The sequence below is a fragment of the Bos mutus genome, chromosome 17 (assembly GCF_027580195.1).
Source record: "Bos mutus isolate GX-2022 chromosome 17, NWIPB_WYAK_1.1, whole genome shotgun sequence".
NCBI classification, from domain to species: domain Eukaryota; kingdom Metazoa; phylum Chordata; class Mammalia; order Artiodactyla; family Bovidae; genus Bos; species Bos mutus.
In genome coordinates this window covers 26210227-26227848 of record NC_091633.1, presented here as the reverse complement: position 1 = coordinate 26227848, position 17622 = coordinate 26210227, and the positions used below count along the sequence as shown (strand labels likewise).

Sequence of the window (17622 nt, the reverse complement as noted above, 5' to 3'; positions counted from 1 at the left end):
GACTTTCACTTCACTTCACCTACATACATGTGTGTGTGCTTGCTAAATCGCTTTAGTCGTGTCTGGCTCTTTACAATCCTATAGACTGTAGACCGCCAGACTCCTCTGTCCATGGGATTTTCCAGGCAGGAATACTGGAAACTGGGTTGCCGTGGCCCTCTTCCAAGGGGATCTTCCCGACCCAGGAACCGAAACTGCACCCCTTGCAGTTCCTGCAGTGCCGGTGAATTCTTTACCACTGAGCCACTGGGGAAGCCCTATACACATGTATATGTTCTTTTTCAGATTCTTCCCCCTCATAGGTTATTACAAGATACTGCATATGGTTCCTTTGTTGTTTATCTCAGTCTTCGCTGGTGGTTCAGACAGTAAAAAATCTGCTTGCAATGCAGGAGACCCGAGTTCAATCCCTGGATTGGGAAGATCCCCTATTTTATATATGGTAGTGTGTATCTGCTAATCCCAAACCCCTAATTTATTCCTCCTCCCCTTTTCCATTCAGTAACCACAAGTCTGTTCTCTGTGTCCATGAGACTGTTTTTGTTTTATAAATAGGTTGATTTGTATAATTTTTTAGATTCCACATATAAATGATATGATATTTGTCTTTCTCTTTCTGACTGACTTCACTGAGTATGATAATCTCTAGGCCCATCCATGTTCCTGAAAATGGCAGTATTTCATTTTTTATGACTGAGTAGTATTCCACTGTGTGTGTGTGTGTGTGTGTGTGTGTGTGTGTGTATAAAACTTGAGATTCTTGATGGTAACTGTGCCCCTGGGTTTGAATGGTTGAACTTGAGTTACCACCCAGGTGTGTGGGGGGAGGGCTGTCAGAGTCAGGGTGGCCCTCACTGAAGGAGTGGGTGCTGGAGATGTGAGGGGAGGTGCCAGGGGAGGAGGGGTAACTGAGCCCCAGAGCCATGAGTCTTGCTTGAGGAACCTAATGTACAAAGGGGAAGAGTTGCAGGCAAGACCCCATGACGCCGACACTCAGAACTTAGACAAGAAAGACAGATCAAGACAAAGAGACTCAGCAATCTGCTTGGTCAGAGAGTGAAAAAAATGAAATAATGTCAAAAAAGCAGTTCTCCCCATCAACAACTTTTAAAACATTTTTTCAAACACATAGAAATGTGAAAAAGTTGTGCCACCAGAATAGGTCTGCCCACCATCTAGATTCTAAAATTAGCATTTTGCTGTGTTTGGTTTAACATAATTTTATCCATTATACTACCCATCTATCAATTAATCTTATTATTATTTTAAAATTGGAAGCAGCTTTTCAAACTCCAAAAGACCATACAATTGAAAATTACCCACTCATGTTAGTCTCCTAAAATCTTTTCTACTCTGTTGGATAAAGTGAAAGTGTTAATAGCTCAGTCATGTCTGACTCTTTGGGACCCCATGGACTGTAGCCTGCAAGGCTCCTCTGTCCATGGAATTTCCCAGGCAAGAATACTGGAGGGGCATTTCCTTTTCCAGGGGACTTCCTGACCAGGAATCAAACCTGGATCCCTGCATTGAAGGGGGATTCTTTGCCATCTGAGCTACCAGGGAAACACCCATTTGGGTAAAATGTGAAATGTAGATCAAATCTTCCTAATGGTAAAAGTCATAGCAACCAAAGTTGCTCACAATTAAATAACACTGTTTCAAGAGAGCTGCTATGAGTTCAGGGTAATGAAACTGGGTCCAAATGAACAAACTCCTGAGAGGTGCACCCTTCCCCATCGATATTTACACTGTCCTGTATATAAGCCGCTGTCCTCTGGGCTTTCCACATATGGGCTCATCCCAAGCTCACACAAGCCAGGAGGTGTCCAAGTGTACAATCTGATTCTTACAATCAAAGAAATTGAGGCACAGAAAAATTAGTTGACTGGCCTGGTCAAACAGCTGGTTTGTGGTTGAGCAGCACTCACCACCTCCCCAACCCTGACTCCAGCAAATTAAAGCAATGAGTTAGCATTGTTTTACATACCATGTTAGCTATGATTTTTAACAAATGATACTGCCAAACGTTGGTGAGGAGGTAGGGAAAGAGGCGCTGTTCGTGGGAACGCAAATTGGTACTTCCTAGAAGGCAATTCAGAGAAGGCAATGGCACCCCACTCCAGTACTCTTGCCTGGAAAATCCCTTGGACGGAGGAGCCTGGTAGGCTGCAGTCCATGGGGTCGCTAAGGGTCGGACACGACTGAGTGACTTCACTCTCACTTTTCACTTTCATGCATTGGAGAAGGAAATGGCAACCCACTCCAGTGTTCTTGCCTGGAGAATCCCAGGGACGTGGGAGCCTGGTGGGCTGCCATCTGTGGGGTCGCACAGAGTCGGACATGACTGAAGCGACTTAGCAGCAGCAGCAGCAGAAGGCAATTGGGCTTACCATGGTGGCTCAGACAGTAAATCCTCCTGCAATGCAAGAGACATAAGCGATAGGGGTTCGATCCATGGTTTGGGAAGATCCCCTGGAGAAGGGAATGGCAACCCACTCCTGTATTCTTGCTGCCTGGAGAATCCCATGGACAGAGGAGCCTGGTGGTCTACAGTCCATAGGGTCACAAAAGAGTAGTACAAGACTGAGCGACTAAGCACAACACACACACACACACACACACACACACACACACACAGAAGGCTATTAGACAAAGAGAATCCAAAGCCATGAAAAAGCCTACAGTTGGTGGATCTAGATGTTTTGTTCCCAGGAATAAATTGCTGTGAAAGCATGAAAGATGAGCAAGCAGCTTTATATCCAAGAAAATCATGCAGAATTAAGTGAAATATTAAATAATGGGAGGCAGATAATACATAAGTTACAGATGGTTACAACGATGACAATATTCAAACATCATGGATTAAGGGAAAGTGTGAATTAAGTAGAACCAACCAGATTACAGAATAGACTCTAGGGAAAACAGAATAAAGTAACAATAATCTTCCCCTAATGTAACATGTATAGAGAAGATACATATAGTAAATATAATATACATAAAATACACATAATAAAATAATATCACAAGATAAACTAGAAAGGTTGGTACTAAAAATATGAACAATGGTTCTTTCAAAGTGGGGCTTTATGGGTGGGAGAGGCTTGTTTATAGTTGGGGCTTGTCTTTGGGCTGTTTTTGTATTTTCTACAAATGTCCAGCAAAAATGTGTGAAAGTGAAAGTCGCCCAGTCGTGTCCACCTCTTTGCGACCCCATGGACTGCCAGACTCCTCTGTCGGAGGAATTCTCCAGACAGGAATACTGGAGTGGGTGCCATGCCCTTAGCCAGGGGATCTTCCCAACCCAGGGATCGGACCCGTATCTCCCACATTGCTGGCAGATTCTTTACCGTCTGAGCCAACAGGGAAGTCCAAGCACAAATGCACCACCTTAGGAATCAGAATGTCACCCCTACATTCCCACAATCAATATAAAGAGAAGGTCACCCGCTCAAAATCTCTTCTTGATTTTGAGTGCAAGGAAATTCTGGGATGAAAGGGGAAGAGAACCAGTAGGTGGCGCCAGAGGGTAGCTAGTGTCTCGAGCTGCAGCAAGTGCTGGTAGGGACAGCCTGACCCGGGAAAGTCTCAGGTACTTGGAGAACTCAGGTGCCATCAAGCACTATTTACAATAGCCAAGACATGAAAGCAACCTAAATGTCCATCAACAGGTGAATGGGTAAAGAAGTGGTACATATACATGTACTTGAAGTACATTTGTTGGTTTTTAATATCAAACTTCATTATATATGCATATGCATATACTGGGCTTCCCTGGTGGTGCAGTGGTAAAGAATCCTGCCAGTGTAGGAGACACAAGAGACTTGGGTTTGATCCCTAGGTCGGACAGATTCCCTGGAGAAGGGCCTGGCAACCCACTCCATTCTTCTTGCTGGGAAATCCCATGGACAGAGGAGCCTGGTGGGCTACGGTCCATGGGGTTGCAAAGAGTTGGACGTGATTTAGTGACTAAAGAACAGGAACAATGCATATATTAATATATAATGTATAACTTAACACACATATATGATATAAATAGATCTCTTCTCAGATATGTATCTAAAGAGAAATACACATTTTTGATCCCACAATTCAAGATGACATTTTAAACAAATTGCTAAATGGACAAAGTTTCTACTTTCTCTCAAAATACAAGTGGTAGAGCCTCAACGGAGAAGGCAATGGCACCCCACTCCAGTACTCTTGCCTGGAAAATCCCATGGACGGAGGAGCCTGGTAGGCTGCAGTCCATGGGGTCGCTAAGAGTCAGACATGACTGAGCGACTTGACTTTCACTTTTCACTTTAATGCATTGGAGAAGGAAGTGGCAACCCACTCCAGTGTTCTGGAGAATCCCAGGGACGGGGGAGCTTGGTGGGCTGCCGTCTGTGGGGTCGCACAGAGTCGGACACGACTGAAGCGACTTAGCAGCAGCAGCAGCAGCAGCAGTAGAGCCTCAAAGTCAAGATATTTGGAAAGGCTTCCTTTTGCCCACCAAAGAGCCATGAATCTCAGATATCCTGGGGGTACGGCATCCAGAACAACTGTTTGTGACAATTGTATGAATTGTCTTATAGTCAGCAAGTGATGCTGTAAGATTTTTACCTGCTCCCAGGACAGGTTGTTATGTATATATAGGGATTTTACTTTTTTTTTAAAGCTACACTTATAAAATTTGTTGGAGCATTTGGGTGGATGTGTAACGTGTAATAACTTCTCCAGTTTGAAATAGTAGAAAATAGGATTCGGAAAAGCAATTTCCCACTGAGCTTCTGATTTTTTTCAGTATTGTTGAGACTTTAAGTGAAAAATGCTTGTACAATGGAATGGAGTATATGTTACAGTTGAAAAATAAATCCTTGAGTCCTTGACATCAAATAAAGGAAATAAAATATACACATCTGTGTGTTTTGAAGGTTGTCTGTCTGATTTTATAAAGCAAGGACTAACCAGGACTCTGTGTGGGACTGAGACCTCCCAGGCCCCCTGAGAAACAACCAAGGCAGGCTGGGGCGTGCACTGACTCGGTTGTGATAAACCAGCTCATAGCACATTATTATGTTACCTTGCATTTGTAGACAAATGTTATTGATAAACATGGATATTCAAGTCTATGAAAGTATAATGGGATGCCCTCTCATGTGAAGCATAAAATCTCTCAAGTTACTGTATAATGATTTTCTTTCTCTCCAAAGGCAGATAGAATTAATAGGCTGCACAAATTGGCTGTTGTTCCTGAGCACAGATCATAGACTTCTCTGTTCCCCTCCACTACATGGGTAGCCTGTCTTCAGCAGGTGGGAGCTAGCAGTCAGCAACTGCTGCGTAACAAACACTCCCAGGTCTCCAAGTCACAGAAGATTGCAAGTGGCTTCTCATATTGGGGCATGCAGGTCAAGTGAAGCCCAGCAGAGTGGACTGGGCATGTGTGGACAATTTTGCTTCAGGCTCAGGGTTCGGGGGTGTCCTGCAGGTGTCTCACTCTGGGGTTTGGGCTGAAGGAAAGGATACTGCCAAGGGCATGGTCGTCTTATAATGGAGCAGAGGCTGTACAAGGCCAAGGCTAACTGTGGAAACATCTTTCATGCATCTGATGCAGTTATACCTCCTGATCCTCCCAGGATTGCTGTCAGTGATGTCTTTCCCCTGGTGTCCCAGGATCTGATAAAGTGATGTCCATTCCTCTGGTGTCCCCAGGATTCCCCTAAGTGATGCCTGTTCCTTGGTGTCCTCAAGATTTTTCTAAGTGATCCCCGTCTCCTGGTGGCCCTGGATCTCTTTCAATGAGACCTGTCCTCCTAATCCATCATCCACCACCAGACCTCTGTGGAGATGCCCATTCCCTGGTGCCACAGGAATCTCTGTGCAATGTTACCTGCTCTACCCGATGCACTGGGCTCTTTTTCTGCTTTTACTGGGAGCTACCCATTCTGTCCCCCACTCTTCCATGGCCATCTCTGTGCAATCTATGATAAAAGCATTACAAAGCTTCAGGGGCATCTTGTCCTCTGTAATCTATCTAGAGAAATGTCCAATTGTTTGGGTGTTTTGGGATTATAATGTCTTTTTTTCTGTTTTTTTTTTAAAATTTTATTGAAATATAGTTGATTTACAATGTTGTGTTACTTTCAGGTGTACAGCAAAGTGATTTACATATATATGTGTGTGTGTATACATATATATATATATATCTGAATCAAGAATACATATTCTTCGTAAAATTGAAGTACTGTTTGGGGCTTCCCAGGCGGTGCTAGTGGTAAAGAATCCACCTGCAATGCAGGAGAAATAAGAGACATGGCTTTGATCTCTGGATAGAGAAAATCCCCTGGAGGAAGAAATGGCAACCTACTTCAATCTTCTTGCCTGGAAAGTCCCATGGACAGAAGAGCCTGGTGGGCTATAGTCCATGGGGTGACAAAAGAGTTTTACACAACTTAAGACTAAACAACAACAACAATAGTTGATTTACAATGTTGTGCTAATTTTCACTGTATAGCAAGGTGACTCAATTATACACATGTATACATTTTTATTGTATGTTCTTTTCCTTTGTAGTTTATTCCTGGAGGCTGGATATAGTTCCCTGTGCTGTACAGTGGGACCTTGTTGTCTATCCATTCTAAATGTAATACTAATAGTTTGTGTCTGCTGCTGCTGCTGCCAAGTCGCTTCAGTTGTGTCCGACTCTGTGCGACCCCACAGACGGCAGCTCACCAGGCTCCCCGTCCCCTGGGATTCTCCAGGCAAGAACACTGGAGTGGGTTGCCATTTCCTTCTCCAATGTATGAAAGTGAAAAGTGAAAGTGAAGTCACTCAGTCGTGTCTGACTCTTAGCGACCCCATGGACTTCAGCCCACCAGGCTCCTTCATGCATGGGATTTTCCAGGCAAGAGTACTGGAGTGGGGTGCCATTGCCCCTAACTCCCAGTTTATCCCTCTCCCTACTCTCCTCCTCCTTGGCAATCACAAGTCTTTTCTCTATGTCTGTACATCTGTTCTGTCCCGTAGATAGGTTTGTTTGTATCATAATATCTTAACCCAGATGAATACTTTGCAGCTGTATTTGACCTACAAGAAATTAGCTATTGACTGAGCAACATTCACATTGATGTTTTATTCTGGTGCTCGGTGTCTCTTTGCCGTTTCTGCTCCCACGAATCTGTTGGCTTGTCCTATTCCAGCCTATGGAGTCTGGTTGCTAGTGTTTCTGAACAGAGGCTGGACACTCTTCTGTGTCCTGAGTCAGGCTGGGGAAAATCTATTTCCAGAACTAGTCTTCCTCTTTGGATCTGTCTTGATAAATGAATCTTCACACATAGCCTCTTGGCTATTGTTTACATTTGCCATTCCCTGTGGAGTCCTGGGCTCATAACTCCTCTGAGCATGATCCTTATGATGATCCTGTCAGCTGGTTGGACAAACAGGCAGAAGAGCTGCCAGCAAGGCGAGAAGCATGTGGGAGCAGCTGAGCAGTCAGGGGAAGGCAGGCTGGAGCAACTCATCCTTTATTTATCAGTGTAATGGAAATCCTTGCTCGAGTTTTAAATATACTTTATGCTGGGGTCGCATCTTAAATATATCTGCAGCATATTAATAATTAAGCAGAAGTGAAAATGTTCAGTTTGGAGAAGAAAAGTAAGAATCGTCAGCTTTATGCAGAGAACACTCCCTATGGGAGCTTTGTCTGAATCAGGACTGAAGAATTAAGCCCACAGTTTAACTGAAAATTACTGTGGGAGGGAGAACAGGAAGGGACCCCCAAGAGAATAGAATGCAGTATATTTTATCATAGCTCTTCTCTGGAGCCTAAGATACAAAAAGGAAAATAAGATTTATTTTTATGACAGTTAAAAATTGGTTTGAAAAAAGTGATAGAATACACAACTAACAGTGTTTTAAACAAATAAGGCTTTATTTTTTTCTCACATGAGAAGTATACAGTTGTTGGCCATGATTTAATGACTCAAGGCTATCAGGACGGTCATTCTGAGTTTCCTGGGGGTTTCCTCATGATTGTAAAATGGCTGCCACAGCTCCAGCCATCATCTGTATTCAGGACTAGAAATAGAATGAAGGATAACACTAATCTCATCTACTCCCCTTTAAGAGAAAGGAAATGTTTTTTCCAGAACTCTTCCCTCCTGACCCCAATCAGCACTGCTTGTTGGCCAGAGCAGTATAACATGGTTACCTCGAACAGAGTCTAGGTAAATTGCAACCTAAATTAATCAGTATCCTGTTTATATAGAAAAAAGGGATGAATGGATATTAGAAAGGATTAGCAGCATAAGCCACACTGGTCAAACCAAAATTTGCACAACATTCAGTATCTCTCTTCCTTTGTTTTAGAAGAACTGCCGTGCTGTGTCTCATCTGGGAAAAGGACAACACACTCTACAAGCCTGCTTTCCACCCACTCCAAAGGTCATGAATTCCATGGAGAAACTCATTCCCTGCAGCAGGTGCCGAGGGAGGCCATCCTGGGCGGGGACCCAGAAACCAGTAACTGGGCGATGAGAAGGGGGCGCCTGAGGGAACAGCGTGGAGACCTCAGGGTAAATCCACTTTGTATTACTGGCCTGAAAATAAATGAACCCAGAGGGCCTGAGCTGCCAGGAATGAGTCAAAAATAAGAGCTCTGTCCTTGGGGGTGCTTTGGGGTATTTTTGTTCTGCATTTAAAAAAATTCTTATTTTGACATAATTAACATTTGCAGAAAAGCAGCAGGAATAGCATAAAGAATACTTTTATATCCTTTACTCAGATTCATCAATTGTTATATTTTGCTCCCATTTCTTGATCATTTTATCTATTTCTCCATCTGTCTATCCATCGATCATCATCTCTCTTTCTCTATCATCTATTAGTCATCTATTTATGCACGCACACACACACACACACAATCAGGCTCCTCTCTCCATGAGATTCTTCCAGCAAGAATGCTGGAGTGGGGTGCCATTTCCTCCTCCAGGGGATCTTCCTGAACCAGGAATTGAACCTGCATCTCTTAGCATCTCCTGCATTGGCAGGCAGATTCTTTACCACTAGTGCAATCTGGAAAGCCCCATATCCTTTACTCAGATTCATCAATTGTTTGTATTTTTCCCCCATTTCTTTATCTTTTTATATACCTATCTGTCCATCTACCTGTCCATCTATCCTCCATCCATCATTATTTCTCTTTCTCTATCATCTATCAATCATCTGTTTACACACACACACACACACACACACACACACACACACACACATGGTGGGACAGGGAGAGAGATTTCCCCCAGAACCATCTAACTGACAGTAAATTGCAGATACATTGTCTTTTTGTCCTAAACTATTTCAGCATGTTTTTTCCTAAGAACAAAGACATCCTGTTCCAAGACCACAGTGCAATGATGTGAAGATTTAACATTGATGAACCACTAGTACTAATCCACAGCCCCTATGCAGATTTGATCAATTGCCCCATAATACCCTAAACAGTCACTTTCTTTCCTGGCCCAGCATCCAGTCCAGGATCACATGTTGTAAGTTGCCATCGCATCTTTTGATCTTCCTTTAATGCGGAACAGTCCCCAGTCCCTCCCAGCCTCGCATGACCTTGACAGACCCTGAAGACTCTCCCTTGATTCAGGTTTGCTGATGTTTCCTCGAGATTCTATTCAGTTTTGTGTTCTTGGTGTGGTTGCTGCTCACATAATGCTGATGTGGTGTCTTAGGGCATCATCCAGGACACGTGTGGTTTTGACTTGTCCTGCTTCTGGTGATGTTAATTTGGTTGCCTGGATAAGGCAATATCTGTTGGAGATTTTTCACACTAAGGTTACTATTAATATCCTCCCCTTTACAGTTAGTAAATAATTTGTGGAGAGATACTTTGAAGCTGGGCTTCCCAGGTGGCACTGGTGGTAAAGAACCCACCTACCAAAGCAGGAGACAAGAGACATGGTTCTGTTCCTGGGTCAGGAAGATCCCCTGTAGGAGGATATGGCAACCCACTCCAGGACTCTTACATGAAGAATCCCGTGGACAGAGGAGCCTGGCAGGCTATGGTCCATGGAGTGGCAAAGAGTCAGACACGGCTGAAGCAACTTAGCATGCATGCACTTTGAAGCTATATACACATCCCATAACTCATCCATATAATAGGGCTACATGCTCCATAACTTAAAACAATCTTTTAAAAACATTGGTGAAAGTCACATAAAGCATACTACATTAACCATATGTAACTGTGCAGTTCAGTGGCACTGAGTCCATTCACATTGGTGTGCGTTTTTCACCACCATCCCTCTCCCGAATTTTTCACTTTCCTAATCTGAAACTCCCATCACTTCATGGGAAATAGACGGGGAAACAGTGGAAACAGTGTCAGACTTTGTTTTGGGGGGGCTCCAAAATCACTGCAGATGGTGACTGCAGCCATGAAATTAAAAGACCCTTACTCCTTGGAAGGAAAGTTATGACCAACCTAGATAGCATATTCAAAAGCAGAGACATTACTTTGCCAACAAAGGTTCATCTAGTCAAGGCTATGGTTTTTCCTGTGGTCATATATGGATGTGAGAGTTGGACTGCGAAGAAGGCTGAGCGCCAAAGAATTGATGCTTTTGAACTGTGGTGTTGGAGAAGACTCTTGAGAGTCCCTTGGACTGCAAGGAGATCTAGCCAGTCCATTCTGAAGGAGATCAGCCCTGGGATTTCTTTGGAAGGACTGATGCTAAAGCTGAAACTCCAGTACTTTGGCCACCTCATGCGAAGAGTTGACTCATTGGAAAAGACTCTGATGCTGGGCGGGATTGGGGGCAGGAGGAGAAGGGGATGACAGAGGATGAGATGGCTGGATGGCATTACTGACTCGATGGACGTGAGTCTGGGTGAACTCCGGGAGTTGGTGATGGAAAGGGAGGCCTAGCGTGCTGCGATTCATGGGGTCGCAAAGAGTCAGACACGACTGAGCGACTGAACTGAACTGAATCTGAAACTCTGTCCCAATCAAACGCTAACTCCCCATTCCCCCTTCCCACTCCCCAGCCCCGGCATCTACCAATGTACTTTCTGACTCTGTGAATTTGACTATTCTAGGTACCTCCTATAAGTGGAATCAAACAGTATGTGTCTGCATCTAATGCATATTGGAATGCATTTTTAAGAGTAACTTAACATATGTCCTACAAACAGATTGTACCTTCTTTCCTTCCCCCACTCCTGTGACAGCTCTATAACTTTCTTTTATCAGTAGGGGTATCTGATCAAAAAGTTTGGAAAACTTTCACCAGGGGATGCAGATTTTTTTTTCTGTGAAGGGTGAGACAGTAAATATTTTAGGTTCTGCGGGCTGTATAGTCTCTGTTGCAATTCCTCACCTTTGCTATTATAGCATGGAAGCACCCAGAGACATATGTAAACAAATGAGAGTTCTAATAAAACTTTATTTACAAAACCAATAGGTAGGCCAGATTTATGAGCCTACAGTCTGTTGGTCTGCACTTTATGCTACTGTCAATCGATCTACCCCTAAAACCCAGAAATTTTCCCATCTATGTGATATTCTTACTCTACAGGATCTGACCTAGAAGCTTTAGGATCTGAATTTTTGGTGCATAGATTTTCTGAAGGATGAGTCAAATTATATAGCTGCTGGTCTATAAGCTGAAAGCTGCTGTGACATCAACTGAGGTTTAAAAGGCCAAGTCCCCCTTAGTTCTCTTAAGTTTTTCCCTAGAAACTATCAAGAAGGACTTCAACCAGGGACCATGCATTGTTTGCTTTGCATAGTTTGAAGTTAAATGGGATTATTTTTGGTGGGGCTTGAACACTCTCAATTACCGCTTCTCACTTGGATGGGTTCACTTGACCCCAAAATCATGTTTCTTTTCCTCCCCTTTGTGAGGTGTTGACAATTAGGGAATCGCTTTCTAGAATTCCTAGCTCTTGTAGACATAGAATGTGAAATCCCAGATGGAAAATTAACCAAAATGGAATGTTTATATTTAGCGCCCCCAATTAGCCACATTCCAAGGAAAGAACCTCTGGCATTGTAAGGCTCACTCCAGGGAACTTGATAGCTCTGGAAGGATGTAGTTATTCACTTCATTTGTTTAGCTCTGTTTGATTCTGCAGGTTGCGTGATCTGGCCTGGAATGGTCAGATAAGTTCTGGATCACAGTGTTGTACTGGTAGCTGATTCTGTGTTGTTCAAGAGTCCCAGGTTTCTAGTTCCAGACTGCTTGGGGAGTGGATGAGTGTAAGCCATGTCTTTGGAAAGGAGGCTTGAGTGCTAGCTGGGGACAGTCTGTAGGTTTATTTATCAAAAGGAGGGAAGATTGTGGAATTGATCTAATGTATATCAGATTATATACATTAGACTATATACATGTGGGACTAGTCAGAGATCAGTACCCCCCAGTGGTGATACCCTTCAGATCCATTCTACTAACAGTGACATATTTTTAATACGCTTGTCTCTATTAAAAGTTGGAACCTAAATGTCCATTGACAGATGAATGGATAAAGAAGATGTGATACATCAGTCAGTTCAGTTCAGTTGCTCAGTTGTGTCTGACTCTTTGCAACCCCATGGACTGCACCATGCCAGGCCTCCCTGTCCATCGCCAACTCCTGGAGCTTGTTCAAGCTCATGTCCATCAAGTTGGTGATGCCATCCAACAGTCTCATTCTCTGTCATCCACTTCTCCTCCTGCCTTCAATCTTTCCCAGCATCAGAGTCTTCTCTAATGAGTAAGTTCTTCGCATCAGGTGACCAAAGTATTGGAGCTTCAGCTTCAGCATCAGTCTTTCCAATAAATATTCAGGACTGATTTCCTTTAGGATTGACTAGTTTGATCTCCTTGCAGTCAAAGGGACTCAAAGTACATATATGTGATGGAATAAAAGAATGAAATAATGCAATTTGTAGCAACGTGGATGGACCTAGAGATCATCACAGTAAGTGAAGCAAGTCAGACAGAGGAGAAATATCATATGAGATCACTCATATGTGGAATCTAAAATACCACATGAACATATTTACAAAACAGAAACACACTCACAGACATAGACAGACCTGTGGTTGCCAAGGAGAAGGGTAGGGAAGGACTGGAAGTTTGGGATTAGCAGATACAAACTAGTATAAACAGTAAGGTCCTACTGTATAGCACAGGGAACTACATTGGATATTCTCTGATAAACAATAATGGAAAAGGATATGAAAAAGAATGTCTACATGTGTAACTGAGTCTCTTTGCCGTATAGCAGAAATGAACACAACAGTGTAAATCAACTATGTGAAGTGAAAGTCACTCAGTCGTGTCCAACTCTCTGTGACCCCATGGACTATACAGTCCATGGAATTCTCCAGGCCAGAATACTGGAGCGGGTAGCCTTTCCCTTCTTCAGGGGATCTTCCAAACCCAAAGATTGAACCTAGGTCCCACACTGCAGATGGATTCTTTACCAGCTGAGCCACCAGGGAGTCCCAAGAATACTGCGGTGGGTAGCCTACCCCTTCTCCAGCGGATCTTCCTGACCCAGGAATCGAACTGGGGTCTCCTGCTTTGCAGGTGGATTCTTTACCAACTGAGCTATCTGGAAAGCCCAAATCAACTATACCTCAATAAAATTTAAAAAAAGTCAGAAGATAAGGATTTGTATTGAGAACATATGTTTCTCACCCTTAGTCAATTTGCTCCCTGTAGGCATCTGACTTTGCAAACTCTGATTTCAACCTCAAGCTGTTATACTAAAGCACTATCTGAGCAAGATCAGCACATTTAATCTTAGCTTACAGGGTTTCCTGCTTTTCTGGGTAAACTGACACTGGCTTCACTGCTGGGACCCTCTCTGTGCTTGGAAAACACACACAGTTTTGAAATTCCTAATAGGATTTCCCCAACCAACAAAAGACTTAGGGCTTCCCTTGTAGCTCATTTGGTAAAGAATCTGCCTGCAATGCAGGAGACCTGGGTTTGATTCCTGGGTTGGGAAGATTCCCTGGGGAAGAAAATGGCAACCCACTGCACTATTCTTGCCTGGAGAATCCCATGGACAGAGGAACCTGGCAGGTGATAGTCCATGGGGTCGCAAGAGTCGGACACGACTTAGCGACTAAACCACCACCAGCCAATGAAAACCACAGTCACAAACTCATTCTCTACTCCTTGCCTCTGCTCTTGGGTGGGATATTATCAAATATCTTTTCATGTGAGCCTATCAGGAGGTGAAAATGATTCACTGATGCCTAAGACAGCCTGAAACATCCCCAATCCAGTCCCCTTCAGGGTCATCAGTGCTTTGCGTGGTTTAGGCATCAGGAGACTTTCTCTATAAACTTTTGGAGCAATTCCAGACACTGGAAAAGACTCTCAACAGACACTCAAGAAAAATACATGCTCTGAGTAGAAGGAAGATAAAACCAATGCAACTGCATCTCTGGGAACTTTGGGTCTGAGCAGAATATCTTAGCGGATGTGAAAACAGGGGCTGAGCCAGGAGACTAACAGGCCACTGGGTTCTAGCCATTTCCCCGATCCTCTGCTGGAGCTAGACAGTGATGCTGGGGAAATGCCAATTTCCTTATCCTTCCCCCACTCTCCTACCTTGTCACTTCGACGTGGGAGCCCCAGCAACCATGCCTATTTCTTCCCTAAGTTCCTTCTCTCTACAACAGCTTCTTTCATGGCTGTTATTAAACTCACAGTCAACAGAGGAGAAGGGGATGTGTGACTTTCCAGCCTGTGGGCACAGCCCTCCCGCCTGAGACAACTAGGGGGACTGTCTGAAAGCAGAGGACATCAGTTAATCCTCAGAACCTCCAGTGGCTGGCATCTTACTCAGAGAAAAAGAAGAATTCTTGGACTTCCCTGGCGGTCCAGTGGTTAAGAGTTTGCCTCCCAAGCCAGGGGGTGTGAGTTCGATCCCTGCTAGGGGACCTAAGATCCCATATGCTGAATGGCTAGAAAAAACCAACCAAACAAAAGCCTATAAAAACAGAAGCAATAATGTAACAAATTCAATAAAGAATTTTAAAATGGTCCACATTAAAAAAATCTTAAAAAAAAAAAAGAAGAGCTCTTGCCACTTCTAATAAAAGTGTACACGGCTTGGCTCCTTTCCCCTCCCTGGCCCCAGTCCCTTCCTCTTCTGACAGCCCTGGGCTCTGTGCGCCCCCTCCCCCCACCATGCCAGGCCAGGTGTGTTCTCAGCTTCCCACCAGCTGTGCCCCACCTGGGGATGCTCCTGGTCTAGGTTGTTCCTTCCCTGGCCTCAGGTTTCTGCCCCACTATCATCTTCTCAGAGAGAACTTCCTGATCCTCACCCACCTCTGTCTGTCCACTTACCTGTCTCGGGTGTCTCTGTCGCCCCATCACAACCCGCATTCTAGGTTCCTGATCTCTGTATCTGTGTGTGGTCCGCCTCCCTGCCCTGAGGACATAGGCGCGTGACAGCAGGGACCTGGATTTCATCTGAGTTGTATTCTGAGCACCCAGAGCAGTGCAGGGTGCCCAGGGAGATCCGCAAAGGATTTCTTCGATGGAGTAAATGCCTTGTTAAAGTGTTAGTCACTCAGTCGTATCCGACTCTTTGCAGACCTCATGGACTGTAGTCAGCCAGGCTATGCTTTCCATGGAATTCTCCAAGCCAGAATACTGTAGTGGGTAGCCTTTCCCTTCTCTAGGGTATCTTCCCGACCCAGGGATCAAACCCTGGTCTACAGCATTGCAGGCAGATTCTTTACCTGCTGAGCCACCAGGGAAGTGAATTTAAATAGAGACCAGGCTGATCCTTAGATACACACAGAGGGCAAGGAAATTCAGTCTCTCCCGCTGGGAATCCACTCTGCAGCTTGGAATAGCCAGTGGTAGGAATAATGTTTATGGGTAGAGTTTGGGGGTGGCTCAATTCTCCCTGCATCCAGGAAGGGGTCCATCTCTCTCCCCACTCCCTGTCTATCTCTCGAAACTTGTTACTCCAGCAGAAGGGGACTCAGGTGTCTGTTGTGTAATGCACAACACTGTTCCCTCAGCATCTCCACAAATGCACACAGAAGTTCCCAGATAGGCTGCCCTGTGGTTCATGGTCCAGGCACTGTGCTCTGAAGGACTCTGGTTTTTCTACCACAGGAAGAGCGGCTATGACAGGAGCCTGCTGATGGGGAGCAGCTGCTGAGGCTGTCTGAGTCGGGGGCTGCTGTGACTGCAGAGATGACCAGCAGCAATGTCTGCAGGAAGCCCAAACAAATGTGAGTGCAGCCTTCCCTACAGCACAGGCTGGCCTACCAGGATGGGAGAGAAGGAGGGGTCTGTTCAGGGTACCAGAAACCCGGGGTAAGTTTCAAATCTAACATGGATCTCAACCTTCCATTATTCACATAGGAAGCATTGTTTTGGTGGATTATCAAGGTCACTTTTGTCTTAGCTGCATTTTTGCTTATTTTTCTATTGCAGTAGTTGAATGTGTTTATAGATTTCAGGTTTAAATAGGCTTATGGGGTAAACCTGATGCAAATAATAACAGTTCTGCTTTATTGATTATGCCAAAGCCTTTGACTGTGGATCACAACAATCTGTGGAAAATTCTTAAAGAGATGAGAATGCCAGACCACTTTATTGCTTCCTGAGAAACCTGTATGCAGGTCAAGAAGCAACACTTGGAACTGGACCTGGAACAACAGACTGGTTCCAAATTGTGAAAGGAGTACATCAAGGCTGTGTACTGTTACTCTGCTTATTTAATTTATATGCAGAGTACATCATGCAAAATGCTGGGCTGGATGAAGCACAAGGTGCAATCAAGATTGCTGGGAGAAATATCAATAACCTCACATGTGCAGATGATACCACCCTTATGGCAGAAAGTGAAGAGGAACTAAAGAGCATCTTGGTGAAAGTGAAAGAGGAGAGTGGAAAAGTTAGCTTAAAACTCAACATTAAAAAACGAAGATCATTGCATCCGGTTCCATCACTTCATGGCAAATGGATGGGGAAACAGTGGAAACACTAGCTGACTTTATTTTGGGGGCTCCAAAATCACTGCAGATGGTGACTGCAGCCATGAAATTAAAAGACGCTTACTCCTTGGAAGGAAAGTTATGACCAACCTAGATAACATATTAAAAAGCAGAGACATTACTTTGCTGACAAATGTCCGTCCAGTCAAAGCTATGGTTTTTCCAGTAGTCATGTATGGATGTGAGAGTTGGACTATAAAGAAAGCTGAGTGCCAAAGAATTGATGCCTTTGAACTATGGTGTTGGAGAAGACTCTTGAGAGTTCCTTGGACTGCAAGGAGATCCAACCAGTCAATCCTAAAGGAAATCAGTCCTGAATATTCATTAGAAGGACTGATGTTGAAGCTGAAACTCAATACTTTAGCCACCTGATGCGAAGAACTGACTCATTTGAAAAGACCCTGATGCTGGAAAAATTGAAGGCGGGAGGAAAAGGGGATGACAGAGGATGAGATAGTTGGATGGCATCACCTACTCGATGGATATGAGTTTGAGCAAGCTCTGGGAGTTGGTGATGGACAAGGAGGCCTGGCGTGCTGTAGTCCATGAGGTCGCAAAGAGTCAGACACAACTGACCAACTGAACAGAACACATATCAAATCTAGCTAAAAGTATTT

At 44.2% G+C, this 17622-nt stretch overlaps 1 protein-coding gene across 4 annotated transcripts in view; it reads left to right on the top strand.

Moving 5' to 3' along the window:
* The window catches only part of STX2 (syntaxin 2), a 76517-nt gene extending 60369 nt beyond the window's left edge, over positions 1 to 16148 (top strand). For 2 of the 4 annotated variants that reach the window (XM_070386340.1, XM_070386336.1), the window contains 2 exons: positions 8350 to 8424; positions 16119 to 16148. In XM_070386340.1, coding sequence (XP_070242441.1) covers positions 8350 to 8424; positions 16119 to 16133 — 90 coding nt within the window. In that variant the 3' untranslated portion in view covers positions 16134 to 16148. Of the gene's footprint in view, positions 1 to 8349; positions 8600 to 16118 lie in introns of those variants that run through there. The other 2 variants (XM_070386339.1, XM_070386335.1) reach the window with 2 other exon arrangements.
* The last annotated feature ends 1474 nt before the right edge of the window (positions 16149 to 17622 follow it).